This window comes from Cucurbita moschata, unplaced genomic scaffold (genome assembly GCF_002738365.1).
Source record: "Cucurbita moschata cultivar Rifu unplaced genomic scaffold, Cmos_1.0 Cmo_Scf00003, whole genome shotgun sequence".
NCBI lineage: Eukaryota > Viridiplantae > Streptophyta > Magnoliopsida > Cucurbitales > Cucurbitaceae > Cucurbita > Cucurbita moschata.
In genome coordinates, this window is record NW_019268519.1 from 1,219,682 (window position 1) to 1,236,978 (window position 17,297).

Sequence of the window (17,297 nt, forward strand, 5' to 3'; positions counted from 1 at the left end):
CATCAGTCCAAATGATATATTTATACAAATTTGAATTAGAATATCTCACAGCTAAATCAAGTTAAAACATGGAAGAACTCATAGTGACAAGATCCACAGCAAGCATCATATACAGTAAGGTTGATGTCATAATGAAGAAGTTCAGAGGTTCAAATAGGCTAAAAATTCTTGAATGTCATCCAGCTTAGCATTAGAGAAACCTGAAGAATAGAAACAAGCATTAAATAGGATGTTAGATGATATTCATCTTCCACAAAGCTAAAACAAGCTTATTGATGCTGAAGTAGCTTGAAAAATGAAAATCATACCCTTGTGATGGTGAGAGATGTCTCCGTTTGTATGAACCTTATCTACGTTAGTGAGCTTGGAATCCTCCATCTTCCTTCTCTTCAGCTTTCCTATTTCCGCTCGCAGATCCGATGCAGTTCCCATCATTTCTGCAAGAATTTGATATTTGTTAGAATTCTGATTCCTAAAATCATGAACATCTTTTACCTGCCAACTGTTAAATTTAGGTACAATGAAATTTAATGCTAATGAATAAATTGTGTTTCAAGTGGCTTTCAAAATGAAAACAGCCAGAGAAATTGCATTATTCACAGACTAGAGTTCCCCGGATGAACCCCAAAGAAAACAAAGAGAAATCTCATGTAATGGTCCAAGTCTACCGCTAACAGATATTGTCCGCTTTGGTCTGTTACGTATCGTCATCAACCTCACGGTTTTAAAACGCATCTGCTAAGGAGAGATTTCCACACCCTTATAAGAAATGTTTCGTTCCCCTCTATGATCGTTGTGAAAATCTAGATGCAAAATAAAGTCGGAGAAAATCTAGATGCAAAATAAAGTCCCATAAACAAAACCAGAGGAGAAAGTCACTAAAATATTATTTGGATGTATTAGAGTTTGTATCACGTGGTTATGCAGACGAGGATGATCAATCAGAGGAGAAAGTCAGCGTCTGCAAAAAATTTAATCTACCAAGCGGGCTATGACAATAAAAACTTATTCCAAGAAAAATAAAATAAATCAGCTCCACACATTATTTGTATATTTCATTTCGAGTCTTCCCCTTCATGAATATACTAATAGGATAATGGCGCATGTATGGTCAGGAATGCACGAAGAAACAATCAATTCTAAGCATAACTTAATTACCCTGGAACATCTCATTCACAGAGCTTTGCTCGTATAACTGTAATGCTTCGTTGAAATAATTGGCTTGGGAGTTACTTGAAGCAGTTTTCCTTTCTAAAGCTTGGAATTCCTGGTTCAATTCAACATTCTCTTTCCTGACCTGAAAATTATATTTTCTTATGAAATATGATATACAGAAACACAAGAAGTAATAAACATACGAAGCACTCGATAGCTCCGAGAGCTTATTCCTTAAAGAATCTAGCTCTGTATCCAGATCCACATCATAGAGGCAGCCATAACTTATTGAAGTGTCAGCAGGAGATTCATCCTACGACAACTTAAAGAAAAGATTTAGATCTAAATTAAACTTGATGATGCAACAGCAATACAAGTTTTTCAAAAATTGAGTAAGCTCCCAAGCCAGTACATATATACACATTAGAAGTGGGAAACTCGCTGCATAAGCAAACAGTCATTTTTACATGCCCAATTATTCACTTATGAAATGAATTCAGTTACAAAAACAGCAATAATAGAGCAATTTCGCCAAATAAAAGTAGCAGGAGCCTCTTCACAGAGAGAGTAGAAGAACCCACATTTGAGGGTAAAGAAAAATCTTCAGGGACTGAAAAACAGTGATTGAGACAGTACTTCTCCCACATAGCCAATCGCTTATCCAGACCCGATTGGGCGAGAGTTCGGACCCGCGATATTCCCTAGGTAGAATAAACAATTTAATTCAAAGAAAACCGGAACAATTTCGTAGTGCTTCAGAGTACCAACTTAAGAAATCGGAAATTAACGACTAAACCTTACCATTATAAGATCCTGGGATCTATCCGAGCCCTCACTCTTCAAGGCGGTTGATGCTTGTCTGAAGGGGAAAAGAACTCACAGGACTGAACTTAACCGAACAAAATTATAAATCCAAATTGAAGAGATGAGAAAGAGAGAAGCATACGATTGATAGAAATCGGAGGCGTCACCAACCAAATCGTCAACAACATTGAGAGCTTCATTAATGAAGAGCTGTGGATCCAGATTCAGCGAATCGAATACCACATCGCTCTTACTTCCTTCCATGAAAAAATGTCTTTCCCTTCCTCAAAAATGCATCTTTCCTTATGAAAAACTAGAGAAGAAATTTAAATCGAGAGCAAATGGAAGCTCCCGAGCTTTCGCACAAATGGAGGAATTTTGCCGCCAAAATGGTAGTGGGGGAGTGATGGGGACTCGGACCGGGCTTGTATTCTGAACCGGAAAATGTCTTTTATGGATTAAAAATTTAAACAATGCTATAAAATTAAAAGCAAAAAATCATCTTTTGTCCTTACTTCTATGCTTATAAATTTATAAGAAACTAATTTTTTACTTGTGCAAATATTGAACTAAAAAAGAAATATTATTTTAGATATCCAAGTTAAAAAATATATAGTAAGATCGATTTTAAAATGCATCTATTAAGTAAAAGTTTCTGCACTCTTAGAAAGAATGCTTTATTTTGTCCGTGGGATTCTCACATACAAGATAGGCTTATGTTTATAGCTCGAAGGAAAGTAGGCAAGAATTTTGGATGAAGGTTGGAAGAAGATGAGAAGGTGGAAAGGTGGACAAAGGTTTAAAATGAAGAAGAGAGAAATAGCTTTAGATGGAGATGAATGATTCATGGTTCCCATTTTCGACTTGGATTGCCTGTCGATTGCCTGTTCTCCCTGGCATTTTCCTTTTGCAGAGTGTTGGATCATATAGCGTAGATGAACAAAGGTTTTAAATGTTGATATCAACGGGTATGTTGAGGTCTCGATGATGATATATGGCAGATGGAGATGAACTATTATGGTAGCTTGCATCAGAAAAGAGCTTGCATTATTTTGAAACGAAACGAAAATTTGCATGGATAGTTCAAAACAAAAATTGAAGTACTCATGATAACATCTCAGACAGGATAGTTCTGCATATTGTTTCCGCAGAAATCCTCTACATTTTCTTCTATCAACCAAATCTTCAGCCTAAAATTGATACATTATCACTGTCGCCTTAAACTTTTACCTCCTAAGGTGATCTGAAAGACTCACCGGCATAGCGAACATTCCCAAGTTCTTCTTCAATGCGAAGAAGCTGCATCCAAATTTTCAAACATATCGAGAAGAATTAGAACTGTTGTGGCTATTTCAGCACAATTAGCGAAACAAACATTTCAAGGAATAGCCATCATCAAGAACAGTTGGAACATTCAACAAGGACAATAATTTTTTGAAGTTGTGGTTTGATCACAGTTACCTGATTATATTTGGCTAACCGTTCACTTCGGCATGGAGCTCCGGTTTTGATCTATAGAAGAGTAACAAAATATTCAGTTATGAATGTTATGTCGACTTAATAGTTATTGATGGAAGAGCTGAAGATGAATAGAACCTGTCCACTGGCTAAGCCAACAGAAAGATCGGCAATAAAATTATCTTCAGTTTCACCACTACGGTGGCTGACCATCACACCCCAACCAGCAGCCTTTGAATCGAGAGCAGCTTGAATTGATTCAGTCACTGATCCAATCTGGTTAACCTGCAGAAGAAATGTCTAAATATGAGCAAATTGCAGATCAAAATGTGGAACAGCTCAGCTCAAACCACCACTAGTAGATATTGTCTACATTGGTCCGTTACGTAGCGCCGTCAGCCTCACGGTTTTAAAACGCGTCTACTAGGGAAAGATTTCTACACCCTTATAAAAAATATTTCATTTTCCTCTCCAACTAATGTGGGATCTCACAATTCACCCCCTTTGGAGGCTAGAATACTCGCTGGCACACCGCCCGGTGTTTGACTCTGATACCATTTATAACAGCCCAAGCCCACCGCTAGTACATATTGTCCGCTTTGGCCGGTTACGTATCGCCGTTAGCCTCACAGTTTTAAAACGCATCTACTAGGAAAAGGTTTTCACACCCTTATAAGAAATACTTTATTCCCCTTTTCAACTGACATAAGATCTCACAAAATGACATATTCTAACTCCGATGAGGGGTCTCACAAAATGACATATTCTAACTACTGACGAGGAGTCTCACCAAATGACATATTCTAACTACCGATGAGGGATCTCACAAAATGACATATTCTAATGGACACTGTTCAGCCAGAAAAGAAAGGAAAGAAGGAAATAAGAGGTTGCTTACCTTCAGAAGTAAAGCATTACAAGCCTTCTTCTGTATGGCTTCAGCAATTCTCTTAGGATTTGTTACCAGCAAGTCATCTCCCACAATTTGCACACCGACAGAAGATTGTAGGGAAGCCCAGGAGCTCCAATCATCTTGGTCAAAGGGGTCCTCGATGGAAACAATCGGAAAATCATTCACAAACTGTTTATAGAGTTCACCAAGGCCATGAGCTGAGTGAACATGAGCTCCATCATTGGGCTGTTTCTTGAAGTTCAGATCATATCTTCCATCTTTAGTGAAAAACTCTGAAGCTGCAACATCCATTCCTATCTTGATCTGTATATCAAAATAAATGTTGCCTTATAACCGGCCCTTTCAATGGCATTCCAAGACAAAAGGGAGAATTTAGTATTATATACCTTTCCTGTATAACCAGCCTTTTCAATGGCATCAGTAAGCAAAACCAATCCCTCTCTGTTATCTTGAACATTTGGAGCAAATCCACCCTCATCTCCAACATTGCAGGCATCTTGTCCATATTTTGCTTTAATAATTCCCTTCAGTGTGTGATAAACTGTTCATAAGAAAACAATAAAATCGGGCTACTCATTAATGACTAAGCTAAGTATATGCAAATGATGAAGACGAAGAAACTGTCTATGTTAACAATAAATTTGCAGTGCTTAAAAAGAAGCTGCAAACCTTCACTTCCCATGCGAAGCGCCTCCGCGAAAGATGCAGCACCTACTGGTAAGATCATAAATTCTTGCATGGCTAGATTATTTCCAGCATGGCTACCTCCATTTATAACATTAAAAGCAGGGACTGGCATAACAAGTTCCTTTGTGTCTGATAATTCTTGGATGTGCCTATATAATGGTAGTCCCTTGGCGCCAGCACCAGCTCTGCATACGCTCAAAGAAACTCCCAGTATAGCATTTGCACCAAGTTTCGACTTGTTTGTGGTACCATCAATTTCCAGCATAATTGCATCCACATCTTCTTGATTTCTACAGAAATGAAACAACTTCCACATTGTCAGACCAAAAAAACTTGGAATTTCGCTTCTTCAGTAACAATTTGAATAACAAGGCTGCAAACGATATTAGTAAGCCCAACGAAAACACATATAGATTGTCAATCCCAGCATGAACTAAGCCACCATTTGCAGAAGTACTTGAAGTTTCAGACAGAAATCTGAAACTACGCAAATTATAGTCCTAACAAGAAGTCGTAAATGTGAAAAAAAATTTGCAGTAAACTATCAAACAAGGTTTCAAGAAGAAAAAGTCGGACCAAAAACAGTAAAACACTCGGAGAGGAGAATTATGTTCCTAATTTTCCAGAAAGTAGAAGAAACAATTTGTTCAGATTGCAAGATTTCACTTACTATTATGAACATTTCAACCGATGTTCGTTAAAGCAAATAAAGAAAAAAAAAAAAAAAAAGATTAAATCCACCTGACGTCGACGCCGACGAGCTTTGGAGCCAAGATGTCATTGATATTCTTAACAGCGGTAAGCACGCCTTTACCGCCATAAACGTTTTTATCCCCATCTCTAAGCTCCAAGGCCTCATAGATCCCAGTGGAGGCTCCGCTGGGGACAGCGGATCGGTAGAGATCATCAGTAATCAAATCAACCTCGACAGTCGGATTGCCTCGGCTGTCAATGATCTGCCGGGCCTTGACAGATTTCAACTTAAATTCGCTGGACGCCTTGGTCGAAGCAGAAGGCGCCACAGCAACAGAGCAGCGAACGCCATGTGAACGAAGAGGCTTCGAGGAGGAAGAAGAAGGGATTGAGATGATCGGAGATTGAGGCTTGGAAGGAAGAAGGGATTTGTTGAGGAGATTCGTGGTAGTGGTAGGTGGGGAAGGAAGAGAAGCCATGGAAATTATCGATTGAGAGCAATGAGGTTGGTGAGAAATGGAAATGGAAATGGAAATGGAAATGGAAACGGGGTGTGTATAATATAATATTTGTAGAGGAGGAGAAAAGTGAAGAAGTGGGAAAGTCCGCCCAAAAGAGGCGTTCAAAACAGAGCGGCCCGCAGCCACGAGAACAGTGAAAGCGACGCTCGGTGGGCAGTGGAGGTTTGGACTCCAGGTTAGTGGGGCCGACATAATCACTAAAGTTTTTTTTTTTTTAATCTCAAATCAAATTCCATAAATTAATTTTATTCCAAATTTAATGATAATAATCACAACTCAAATGGTATACCTGCTACTTCTTTTTACGACTTAAATTCCTATTTGTCAGCCGTCGTAGGAAACTATTGCTCGATTGAGAAGAGGCGAAAGGTTTGGGCCTACCTATCCCAATAAGACCTCATAAAGGAACGAGAGTGAGAGGTTCTATATTGTCGAGCTGAAGAGCAACACTTTTGTACATATCGTAGTATGTCACCTCATCCCATCTCAACTGATGGTTCCTCCATCTCTCGTCTCTCCACGAAGATCCCTCATACAAGTTTAGTTACAAAAAGATAATCAAAACTCATAACTGCGTTCCAAACATGAATTATTCAACATACTAAATCATTTTATATTTAATATCTCCACTCAACGGCTTAAATATCCTTTTATACTTAAATATAATGTTTAATAGTCCTTTTAATATTATTCCCACAGTAATTAATACATTAACTAAAAAATTTATAAATTATAAACCAGGTCTAGACGAAGTATTTTATCAATTCTTATTGTTATATTTATCAGTGTAATATTAATTTGAAATAGCATAGAAAATGAAGTAAGCTTTTAAATATTCTCTTTATATAAAATTACCAAAGAGATAATATAAAGTCTAAAAAAAAACTTCTTTTTTTTTCTTTTTTTGTCTTTTAGTTTTTAGTTTTTTCAGGTTGAAAAAAGTTTACGAAAAACAGCTATTTAACTGTGCAATATTAGAAAAAATTAAAGCTAATGTAAAATATTGAAAAAAAAAAAAAAGAAAGAGATTAATAACTTCTAAAAGGCATAAATTTATTTTAAAAAATTAAATATAATGTCGGCAGTCCAGTGTCTGCGACGTGGCAAATTAGGTTAAATAACAGAACAGTATTGGGCGCGTGCATGTCACATGCAAAATAACTGTATCGAACAAAAAAAATAAAAAAAGAAATTAGATAACTGTTCTGGCCTGGGTTTGTTGAATTACACAACACACGAACACAGTCTACAAATATCCATCGCGACGGCTTCTTCTTCCACAGTATTCTCTCTCTCTCTTTTTTCTCTCTCTCTCTCTCTCTCTCTCTCTCTCTATCAGTAACGAAATGCCTCGCCTGAGCAACGTGGTGATCGGAATTCTGAACGGCTGCACTCTAATAATTGGCCTAGCCGCAACCATCGCCTCTCTCTACTTGCGAATCCGCGGCGTCTCCACCGACTGCCAGAAGGTAATCGAAAACCCTCTCCTCATTCTCGGACTCCTCCTCCTCGTATTGTCGCTGTTAGGTCTCGTCGGATCCCTCTACCGTCTCAATTTCATGCTCTACCTCTACCTCACGATTCTGTTTCTCCTAATCCTCGGAACCCTCGCCTTCACGATTTTCGCGATTTTGGTCACGAACAAAGGCGTCGGAAGGACCGTGTCCGGGAAAGGATATAGTGAGTATCGCCTTGGAGATTACTCGCATTGGCTGCAGAAATATGTCGTGAATGAAGAACATTGGAATGAGATCAGGAGCTGTTTGGTTGATGCTAAGATTTGCGATAGTCTCCGCGATAACATTCCTCAAGTTCCGGGTGAATTTTACAAGAAGAATTTGTCTCCTATTCAGGTACGCCTACCGTTTCTCTTCGGAGAGTCAATGAAAGTCACACCTCGACTAAATTTAGGGAAGGATCATGAGTTTATAATCAAATAATACTATCTCCGACATTGGTGTGAGGTCTTTTGGGGAAGCCCAATAATTTATAATGAAAGAATACTATTTCCATTGGTGCGAGGGAAGCACAGATCAATATGCTCAAAGTGGACAATATCATATCATTTAACATGGTATCATAGCTATGTCCTAAACTGAGTAATATCAATAGATTGGTAAATCCTCAAATGTCAAACAAATGACTCAAAAGAACACGAGTCGAGCCTCCTCCAAAGCATAATAAAAAATGACTAAAACTCCAAAATAAGGAGTTGAGCCTCGATTAAGGGGAGACGTACTTTGTTCGATGGGAGATGTTGGATGATGAAAGTCCTCGGCTAATTTAGAGAATAATCATGTGTTTATAATCAAATAATACTATCTACATTGGTGTTAGATCTTTTGGGGAACCCTGAAGCAAAGTCATGACAGCTTATGTTCAAAGGAGACAATATCATATCATCGCGAAGAGTCGTGATTCCTAACATGGTATCAAATTCATGCCCTAAACTTAGTTATACCGAACAAATGACTCAAAAGAAAAGGAGTCAAGCCTCCTCAAAGACACAGTAAAAATGACAAAGATTCCAAAAGAAAAAAGAGTAGAGTCTTGATTAAGGGGAAACGTACTTTGTTCGAGGGGAGGTGTTGGATGATGAAAGTCTAACATCGACTAATTTAGGGAATGATCATGTATTTATAATCAAATAATACTATCTTCACGAGAGTTTATGCTTAAAGTGGAAAATATCATACGATTGTGGAAAGTCGTGTTCATTTAACACATGATTCTAATTTTAATCGAAATGGATTGTATGTTGTTTTGGTGAAGTCTGGATGCTGTAAGCCGCCATCGGAGTGTGGATTTGAGTTAAAGAACGCGACGTTGTGGACGGTGCCGAAATCAGGGCCGGCGGTGGCGGAGGCGGATTGTAAAAAATGGAGCAACGATAAGTATGGTCTGTGCTACGCGTGTAATGCGTGCAAAAGAGGAGTGTTGTCGAACATCAGGAAGGATTGGAGATTGTTCGCCATTTTTAATGGCTGCGTGCTTGCGTTCATTACCATTGTGTATTGCATCGGCTGTTGTGCAACGAGGAATAACAAGTCCCGTCCCAGTTACCCCATCATGTACGGCCGCCGTGTTTAACACTTTATTCTACTTCTTCTTTATTGTGCTTGCAACAAAATTGTGAATACATTTCACTTATATATATTAATATTATATATTCTCACAAATCCTTTCTTCTATCCATTTATAAATCTTAAATGAATAAATAAATCATAATATGCATAAGTTTTGAACTTAACATAATATATATATATATACAGTGAATACGACTCCTGTGCAGAAAACATATATTTCTACTAAATTAACCAATAAGAAAATACAATACATTACGTGTAAATAATAATAAACTTTACTTTATAGATTTATTCGTAAAATAATTACTTCTTCATCTTGAAAATAACTATATATTTTTTATTCTTAAAATATACCATTTTTTTTAAATGTCTATTATCTATATTTACCAACGATATAGAATATGATATACGTCGCATAAATAATCATTAATTTACAATACCACCGGAAAATACCTATTTATTTATAATTTAATTAAATAAATAAATTTAATGTCGTCAAAATAAATTTGATTGGTATCTGTTTTTAATAAATTTAAAAATATCTATTATCTATATTTACCAACCATATTTATTTACAATTATATTTGTTTATTAAAAAAAAAAAATCCAGATTTTTATTATATATTTATATATTTTTTCTGTGAAGAAAAATAAGCCCTAGACTGACGTATAACCCCACCTTTCGCCATATTGTGTCAACAACCCCACCATAACGCGCGTTTTCTTATTTCGTTCTTCTCCCTCTCCACCGCTGCCATTGTCAGTCAGTCATTGCCGTCGCCGTCGCCTTTTTTCCCTTTCTCCCTATCCACCACTGCCACGCCAACTTACCTTTCTTTCTGGAAAATTTGGATCGAGGCTAATTTTAGTTCAATTTGTTGCCAAATCAGACCTAATTTGGATGCAAATTTTTGGATCAATATATGATTCAAATCCGTTCTGATTTGAATCTTTCCAAATCCAGGGGGTTCAAACAGGAGTAATTATTTGATTGAGAAATTGAACCCCAATTTCATTTATCTTCGCCATGAGCATCGAACCTTTTAACAGGTACTTTTCTCTATTTACTCGAGCCCTCTCAAAACGATGCAATGGCAGTTTGGATGTCTTCTTTAGCCGTCTCTGAATGCTCGACAATGACGCTGTTTTCTGTTTTGGTTTCATCTCGATCAATTGGGCAGGTTGGTGAAGCTAGCTGCGAGAGCTTTTTATGATGATATTACGACTAAAGGGGATAATCAGCCCAAGACCGGTCGGAGTGATAATAGGGGAATCGCGGTTGTCGTTCTCGATGCTCTCACGAGGTACTGCTCTTTTGCATTTTTATTTACTTGGAAATCTTCAGTCAAGGAAGAACACCGTCACTCAATTTGTGCTTACTTAAACAGCAACTGAAAGGAGAAGGGGAGCTAGTTTTATTAGTGGAACGTGTGCTTAAATAATACGATTGGATCTCTGGAAACCTCTTTCTTCATTTTAGAGTATTGTAGTATTAAGCCGATTCTTGGTAGTTATATTTCCAGACTAAGCTGGGCAATATATTTTCACCCCATTATGATAGTGCTGTAGTGGAACAACTAAATCAATGCATATCATGTTTGTTTCTTTAGTGAAGCTAAGTTGAAGAAGGGCAAAATTGATGTAGCTTACTCAATAGTTTAGTTGTACTTTTTGTTTCTTCCAAACTGGAGGTTTCATCCCATTTCTGCTTATTATTTGTTCAATCTGTTAAAGAACCTCATCCTGTTTTTAATGTTAGATTCTTTTGGATGGTCTGAGCAAATAGCTAATTTAAAACGGCATTGTCATGTTTTTTTAATTTATTATCATAAAGAATTTGGGATATGGTCTTGCCTAAGGTTTAAAATTTTATGATAATGGAGCCATGCGCGTATGAATCTTCTTCTGTGAATCTGATGAGCTGTTCTACTGCCTCATTTATGCTTTGATCATCACATTTGTTGTATTCTGTGCTAGACGACAATGGGTTCGGGAAGAAGATTTGGCAAAGAACTTAAAACTACATTCGAAGCAGTTACGTCGAACCCTAAGGTTTTTAGAAGAGGAAAAACTGATTACTCGAGATCATAGAAGGGAGGTCAGTGCTGACTCTACCTGTGCATCTTGTTCTTGTTTCTATTAGGCTAGTAGCTTGGAATATCTTAGTATGTAATTTTCAGCATTTTAACTTGACTGTTTATGGCATATAAGGTGGTACCTATGTTGAATGGAGTTTGTGTTATTTCGAGAAATTTGTCAAAAAGAAACAGAGAAGTGTTTCAAGGAGCAGAAAGGCTGTTGGAGGGTCTTGGGAAGTTACTGTTTTTGTTGCCTCTTGGTGTATTTTCATTAAACATGTTTGTAATTTCTCTATCTCTCATTTACTTGCCAATAGGAGAGCCTTTTTTCTAATTTGTTGGCCAGAGGGCAGACAATTGACTTGCTAAAGACAGATAGTAAAGGGATTTTTAGAAGGAAAAAAAAAAAATTGTTTTCTTTGAGAAAATCTCTAAAGTGAATGAATGAGAGGCTCTACGAGCTTTTGTTCAATTTAGACGTTAGATTGCACGATTGTCCCTTGCACTTGGAGCACTGATAAATATAGTTCATGCTGCATCCATTGATTGGCAACTCATGCAGTTACTAGTGGCTACATTGCTATACCTTCTTTCTTGGACTAGGCATCCGACAATCCACCTTTTTTCTCTTGTCTGTATTACGCCTTTTTAGATCTTCACTAGAGGAAGATTGAAAAAGAAGGATACGATTGGCATTAAGTTGAATGATGACCACAATCATCAACTGTGCTCTTTTTCCTCTCTCAAGTTGAATGATGACCACAATCATCAACTGTGCTCTTTTTCCTCTCTCATCTTATCTCTTATCTTCTTGCATTTCTTCATTTGAGGCTGATTAACATACGGGGTATGTAATCTTGTCTGGTATTTTTCATAATGAAGGTTCTATTTGAATTCTGTTAAATATATTGCTTGATAATTCATACTTTTTAATGTGGAGCCGCTGTCTCAATGAGTTACCCCTTTCTAACATGATATCATTATTTATAGGCATGCTCTTCATTTTTTTGTTCTATGTTTTTCCAGACAGCTAAGGGAGCAAAAATATTTAGTGCTGCAGTTGCTGCCACAGCTGATGGTCAACGCCCAACAAAGGAGGGGGATGAAAAGATTAAGATGCACACGCACTCTTATTGCTCGCTAGACTATGCACAGGTTTCTTTTCTATACGTAATTGTTATGGGTGCTTCTTTACTAAATAATAATTGTATCTAAACTCAATGGAAATAGACTTAATTCTATCAGTTACCTTATTTAAGCTAAACTTGGCTACAGATTTATGATGTGGTTAGATACAGAGTGCACCGCATGAGGAAAAAACTGAAAGATGAATTAGAGGACAAGAACACAGTTCAGGAATATATATGCCCCAACTGTTCGAGAAGGTTTTGATGATATGTCCTTTCTCTCATAAAAGAATGTTGTTTGTAATATTTAAAATTGGAATCACAGTACACTTGATATTGACTTCTGACGGTGCAAGCTGCAAGCTTAAATAATTTATAACATTGATTAGGTACACTGCTTTGGATGCCCTGCGATTAATCTCTCTTGAAGATGAATACTTCCACTGTGAAAATTGCAATGGAGAGCTGGTTGCAGAGAGTGACAAACTGGCTGCTGCTCAGGGAGGGGGGGATGGTGATGATAATGCCAGGAAGCGTCGACATGAAAAATTAAAGGACATGCTTCAGAAGATGGAGGTTTGATCACTTGAAATAGAATTTTATTTTCCAATGGGTCGTGAATTTTACTGTATTCGATTTTACATTTAGTTAGTACAATAACCAAAAAGAGATGTATTCTGAATCATGTTCATTTTCATGTTCTTTACCATATTGATCTTGAAAAGAATTATGTACTGTATATGAATTATGCTAATTGTTGATGAATAAATTGAATTATTGCAGGTACAGCTTAAACCTTTAATGGAACAAGTCAGCAGAGTCAAAGATTTGGCAGTTCCAGAATTTGGAACTCTTTTAGCATGGGAAGCTCATGCAAGTGCAGCTGCACGTGCAAATGGTGATCTGAATGGCAACGATCCTTCAAAATCGTCACAAGGTTTAGGATATGGGGGAGCACCAATGCCTTTTGTTGGTGAGACCAAGGTATCCCATTTTTTGCCTTAAGCCTGTTATATTGTTGGATCTTGAAAGGCACCATTCTAACAGTCAATGAGTTCTTGAATTTACCTTTTAGGTTGAAGTTGCCTTTTCTGGGGCTGATGGCAAGGGAGCAGATGTTAAATCTGAATCTGAGACGAGTCTGAAAGTCTTACCTCCTTGGATGATCAAGAAAGGAATGAACCTCACAAAGGAACAACGTGGGGAGGTCAAAGAGGAGTCAAAGATGGATGCTGGTTCAGCTTCTGCTCAGTTTTTTGATGATAAAAAGTCATTAGCCAATGATGATGATAAAACGAATATACAGGCCTGTTCAATTAGATTAGCTCTTTACATTTCTTACTCTTAACTCTTAAGTGCTTTTTTATCCCAAAGTCTAAAATAAAAAGAGAATACATGATCTGATGTACTGGTTGACTATATTGTAGGATGAGTATGTTAAAGCTTATTATGCTGCTATACTGAAGAAGCAACAAGAGCTTGAAGAAGCTGCTAAGAGTGAACAGAATATTTCCAGCACTGAGGTTACAGAAAATAACACAAATTCCAATCGCCAGGTGGGAATGAAGGCAAAACGTGAAGAGGAGGATGATGATGATATTGAGTGGGAGGAGGCTCCAACAGGGGGTGAGACATTATTTTCCTTTTTTCCATGTTTGACATTTTAAATTTGTATGATGTTCATATCTGTTTATTACTCTGCCGTGCAGTATAACTGTATTAGTACCTTGACAGTACCATAAATTAGTAAATGACATAAACATGTCATATGCTTTATCAGTCTTCATATTAGGCATGGATTTAGAGAAAGAAATGTTTTAGTTTGAGAAGTAGCTTTTTGGTAATCATCATTTTCTTTTGCGTATGAATTCTATCATCCTTTTGTAGGGGCCTTGCTAATCTTCCCTATGTCGTTCCAAGTTTATCAGGGATTTTGTGTATGAATTTTATGTTTCATGTTACTTAAATGTTTTACTCATTATTTATGTTTTGAACTGTGGACTGACTTTCTAGTTTCAAAACTTAATTGATTATTTCTATTAAAAACGAGCTTGATTGGTTACAAATTGCAATCAAGATCTTATTGTCTTACGCCCTGTCATACCAGACTGGCTTTTCAAATGAATAGTGGCTTCGAAGTTGTGTGTCGACCTTACTTTGGTGTTTTTCGGAGGGCATTTAGTGACTAAATGCTTTAGGTTCTCAATTATTGATTTTTCAGTCTTACATTAGATTTGATTATGTTTCCTAGACTAAGTTTATAAAGATATTGAAATTAACAGTTTCGTAGAACTTCTTCTTTAATTGGTTATGGCATATTTTGTGTGTTAAGGTAAGTTGCGACAGGGAATAACTTCTTTTGGTTCGACTTTATTCAACTATCTATTACTAGATGATTCTTGCCTCCAATCACCAAGTCCCTTAACTTTCATTCCTTATTACAGGTAATGCAAATGAAAATTACAAGGTTGACTTGAACGTTGAAGCATCAGCTTCGGTAGAGGATGATGAAGAAGAAGATGATGTGGATTGGGAGGAAGGTTGAAGAGACAGAGAAATTTGAAACCCAAATCTGACCAAGGTCATACCTTTATTCCATCTGCAAGGGCTTAATAAATTGAGGTAGGAGCTCTGCAATTAATCTTGAGCAGCCGTGTTCCTTATTATATTGGAGCCGATTGTAGAGATCCCTACCCTAAATTGCTTGATTTTCTGCTGATATTTCATCTTGGCCACTCCGATGAATTGAAGTGTTGGAAGAAAAGATAAACGAAAATATATGAATGAAAGAAGAAAGGAATGTCAATCCAACTGTTACCAAATTATAAAGGGATGAACCCGTGTGCAAACTTGCTATTGGAGCAATACGGTATATTTTACAGTAGCTTTTACTTTTTTAGTTGATGGTGAAGCTTAGGAATAAAGACAGCGATTGCCAAACATTTTCTTCTTACTCTCCCTGTAGAAACAACTGAACATAATAAATTAATATCTTTTTAAACATTGCATAATGCATGTGCTTCATTTGTATGTTTATATTTACATTGGTTACAATAACAATTAACACTTATCGTCAGATCACAATTTCTTGTAACATCTCTTAGTGGGTCATTAGAGTTTCACCATGTTGTTTATCTGTAGATTGCAGCAGCATGGAACAATTTAGAAGGTAATCCTTTCAGAACGGTTTCTTTTAGTCATTACAACAAATTACCTTGCTCTGGATCTTGTATATCTTCTTCATATGTTGCCCTCTCTCCCTGCTTTATTCTTGTTATCAACCTTCAGGACAGAGGGAGGTTGCTCAACTTCTCAGCCATGTAGTGGACTAGCTGGAAAGAACAGAAGGAATATGAGTAGGAAAGCCTCAAGCCATCAGGTTTAAGGCTATCCCTTCTGACTCTGATATGCCAAATGTGAACTCCGAGTGTTATTAGGTGGAAGGTGTCTGTAGTTTAAGCAAAGTCAATCCTAGGTGGGGGGTGATTTGACTTTCCCCTTCCTCATCTCATCAGTTTTTCCCAACCGATGCCGACATTTCTGCATAAGAATTGTCTTCCCCATTTACATCGTGGTGAATGATCGAATGGTCAATATTTTCTAGTGATAAGATATAAAGGCATGATATTGAGAGCTTAGCCGACAAAGTGATCTTGAAAGAAAGCCATTCAAAGGTCATTTTCCCACTTCCGGAAGAAAAGGGGCTGTGCTTTGTTTTTTTAACAAAAAGAAATATTTTGCTTGGGAACTTGGGTTTGCACACTCAATCATATTGGATCTTTGTTGATTGTGTAATGATTCAAATTCTTTCTCTCCAACCGATGTGAGATCTTACAATTCATCCCTTTGAAGCCCAATGTCTTTACGGACACTTATTCCCCTCTCGAATTGATATGAGATCTCACAATCCATTCCCCTTTGAGACTTAGCGTCTTCTAGCACATAGCTCGACTACCATTTATAATGACTAAGCTCACTAATACCAGATATTGTCTGTTTTGACTCATGATGTATTGTTCGTCGAGTCTCACGATTTTATAACTCATCTGCTAGCGTGAGATTTCCACATCCATCTAAAAAAATGTTTCGTTCCCACACTCATTTCAAATGAGTTCGGCAAGCCATTGACCATTGAAAGGTCTGGTCAAATGGGGTTGGAACCACTGTATAAGAGACAAATCAGGACTTCTAGTTGCAGAATTTCATATTTTTATTTGTTAATTAATACTAAAAATAATTGAACATGTTTTGCTGGCCTAAGATTATATAAATATTATTCATTTTTATATATGTTTTTTTAAATCATTGTATATATCAATTCTCTGTTATTTATTTCATCTATAATTTTTTTTTATAGTTTGAGGTTGAAATTTAAACAACTTCTAACATTATATATACATACATACATACATATATATATATATATATATATATATATATATATATATATATATATATATATATAATATTGAAAGTTTGACAATCTGCTTTAAATGAGGGTTAGTTCCTTGAACGCAAAGGAAGTTGTCATTGAAACAAGAATTCTGAGACAGTTTGTCTCCCTTCTTCTTCTTCATCTTCTTCTTCTCTCTCTACAAATACAGTCCAAAAGTCAACCTTTTTATATTCAAACTCCCAGAATTAAACCCCATTTCTTAATCCTCTCCCTTCTCTTTCTCTCTTCCATGCATCCCTCTCCCTCCCATTCTCCCCTCCCTCTCCCCACCCTCCACACCATTATTAATCATGCCATTAAACCTCTCCAAATTCTTCTC

The 17,297-nt window shown here is 36.9% G+C and overlaps 4 protein-coding genes and 1 non-coding gene across 6 annotated transcripts; 2 read left to right on the plus strand and 3 right to left on the minus strand.

Moving 5' to 3' along the window:
- Positions 1-4: 4 nt before the first annotated feature.
- Positions 5-2,376, minus strand: LOC111437868 (protein MIS12 homolog). Of its 2 annotated transcripts, XM_023075950.1 has the most exons (7): positions 2,102-2,376; positions 1,957-2,014; positions 1,737-1,856; positions 1,373-1,468; positions 1,159-1,297; positions 309-437; positions 5-200 (listed from the first exon to the last, which is right to left on the minus strand). In XM_023075950.1, the coding sequence occupies exons 1-7, from the start codon at positions 2,221-2,223 to the stop codon at positions 142-144; spliced, it is 723 nt and encodes a 240-aa protein (XP_022931718.1). In that variant the 5' UTR covers positions 2,224-2,376; the 3' UTR covers positions 5-141. The 2 variants fall into 2 exon arrangements, with proteins under 2 accessions (XP_022931718.1, XP_022931725.1); XM_023075957.1 differs by lacking the exon at positions 1,373-1,468.
- Positions 2,377-2,980: 604 nt separating this feature from the next.
- Positions 2,981-6,278, minus strand: LOC111437858 (enolase 1, chloroplastic). The gene is made up of 7 exons (XM_023075941.1): positions 5,759-6,278; positions 5,000-5,307; positions 4,717-4,871; positions 4,316-4,633; positions 3,556-3,702; positions 3,421-3,471; positions 2,981-3,258 (listed from the first exon to the last, which is right to left on the minus strand). The coding sequence occupies exons 1-7, from the start codon at positions 6,187-6,189 to the stop codon at positions 3,193-3,195; spliced, it is 1,476 nt and encodes a 491-aa protein (XP_022931709.1). The 5' UTR covers positions 6,190-6,278; the 3' UTR covers positions 2,981-3,192.
- A 1,270-nt stretch (positions 6,279-7,548) lies between these two features.
- Positions 7,549-9,321, plus strand: LOC111433732 (tetraspanin-11-like). The gene is made up of 2 exons (XM_023070905.1): positions 7,549-8,084; positions 9,004-9,321. Exons 1-2 carry the CDS (start codon positions 7,578-7,580, stop codon positions 9,319-9,321), a joined length of 825 nt encoding a protein of 274 aa, XP_022926673.1. The 5' UTR covers positions 7,549-7,577.
- A 685-nt stretch (positions 9,322-10,006) lies between these two features.
- LOC111440157 (general transcription factor IIE subunit 1-like) lies at positions 10,007-15,533 on the plus strand. Its single transcript, XM_023077469.1, has 10 exons — positions 10,007-10,367; positions 10,499-10,621; positions 11,295-11,415; positions 12,422-12,550; positions 12,671-12,780; positions 12,912-13,098; positions 13,306-13,506; positions 13,598-13,828; positions 13,950-14,148; positions 14,967-15,533. The coding sequence occupies exons 1-10, from the start codon at positions 10,345-10,347 to the stop codon at positions 15,065-15,067; spliced, it is 1,425 nt and encodes a 474-aa protein (XP_022933237.1). The 5' UTR covers positions 10,007-10,344; the 3' UTR covers positions 15,068-15,533.
- Positions 14,365-14,467, minus strand: LOC111441271. Its single transcript, XR_002710115.1, has one exon. It is a non-coding gene; the product is annotated as a U6 spliceosomal RNA (small nuclear RNA).
- Positions 15,534-17,297: the final 1,764 nt, after the last annotated feature.

Bases quoted from the DNA above. Each gene is read 5' to 3' on its own strand.
- LOC111437868 (XM_023075950.1), bottom strand. From the start codon at position 2,223: ATGGAAGGAAGTAAGAGCGATGTGGTATTCGATTCGCTGAATCTGGAT. The intron at 2,015-2,101 runs GTATGCTTCTCT...TTTCCCCTTCAG, and splicing joins GCCTCCGATTTCTATCAATC to ACAAGCATCAACCGCCTTGA. The intron at 201-308 runs GTATGATTTTCA...TCTATTCTTCAG, and splicing joins CATCTCTCACCATCACAAGG to GTTTCTCTAATGCTAAGCTG.
- LOC111437858 (XM_023075941.1), bottom strand. From the start codon at position 6,189: ATGGCTTCTCTTCCTTCCCCACCTACCACTACCACGAATCTCCTCAAC. The intron at 5,308-5,758 runs GTGGATTTAATC...TCATTTCTGTAG, and splicing joins CTCGTCGGCGTCGACGTCAG to AAATCAAGAAGATGTGGATG. The intron at 3,472-3,555 runs GTTCTATTCATC...ACTCTTCTATAG, and splicing joins TTGGCTTAGCCAGTGGACAG to ATCAAAACCGGAGCTCCATG.
- LOC111433732 (XM_023070905.1), top strand. From the start codon at position 7,578: ATGCCTCGCCTGAGCAACGTGGTGATCGGAATTCTGAACGGCTGCACT. The intron at 8,085-9,003 runs GTACGCCTACCG...GTTTTGGTGAAG, and splicing joins AGAATTTGTCTCCTATTCAG to TCTGGATGCTGTAAGCCGCC.
- LOC111440157 (XM_023077469.1), top strand. From the start codon at position 10,345: ATGAGCATCGAACCTTTTAACAG. The intron at 10,622-11,294 runs GTACTGCTCTTT...ATTCTGTGCTAG, and splicing joins GTTCTCGATGCTCTCACGAG to ACGACAATGGGTTCGGGAAG. The intron at 14,149-14,966 runs GTGAGACATTAT...TCCTTATTACAG, and splicing joins GGAGGAGGCTCCAACAGGGG to GTAATGCAAATGAAAATTAC.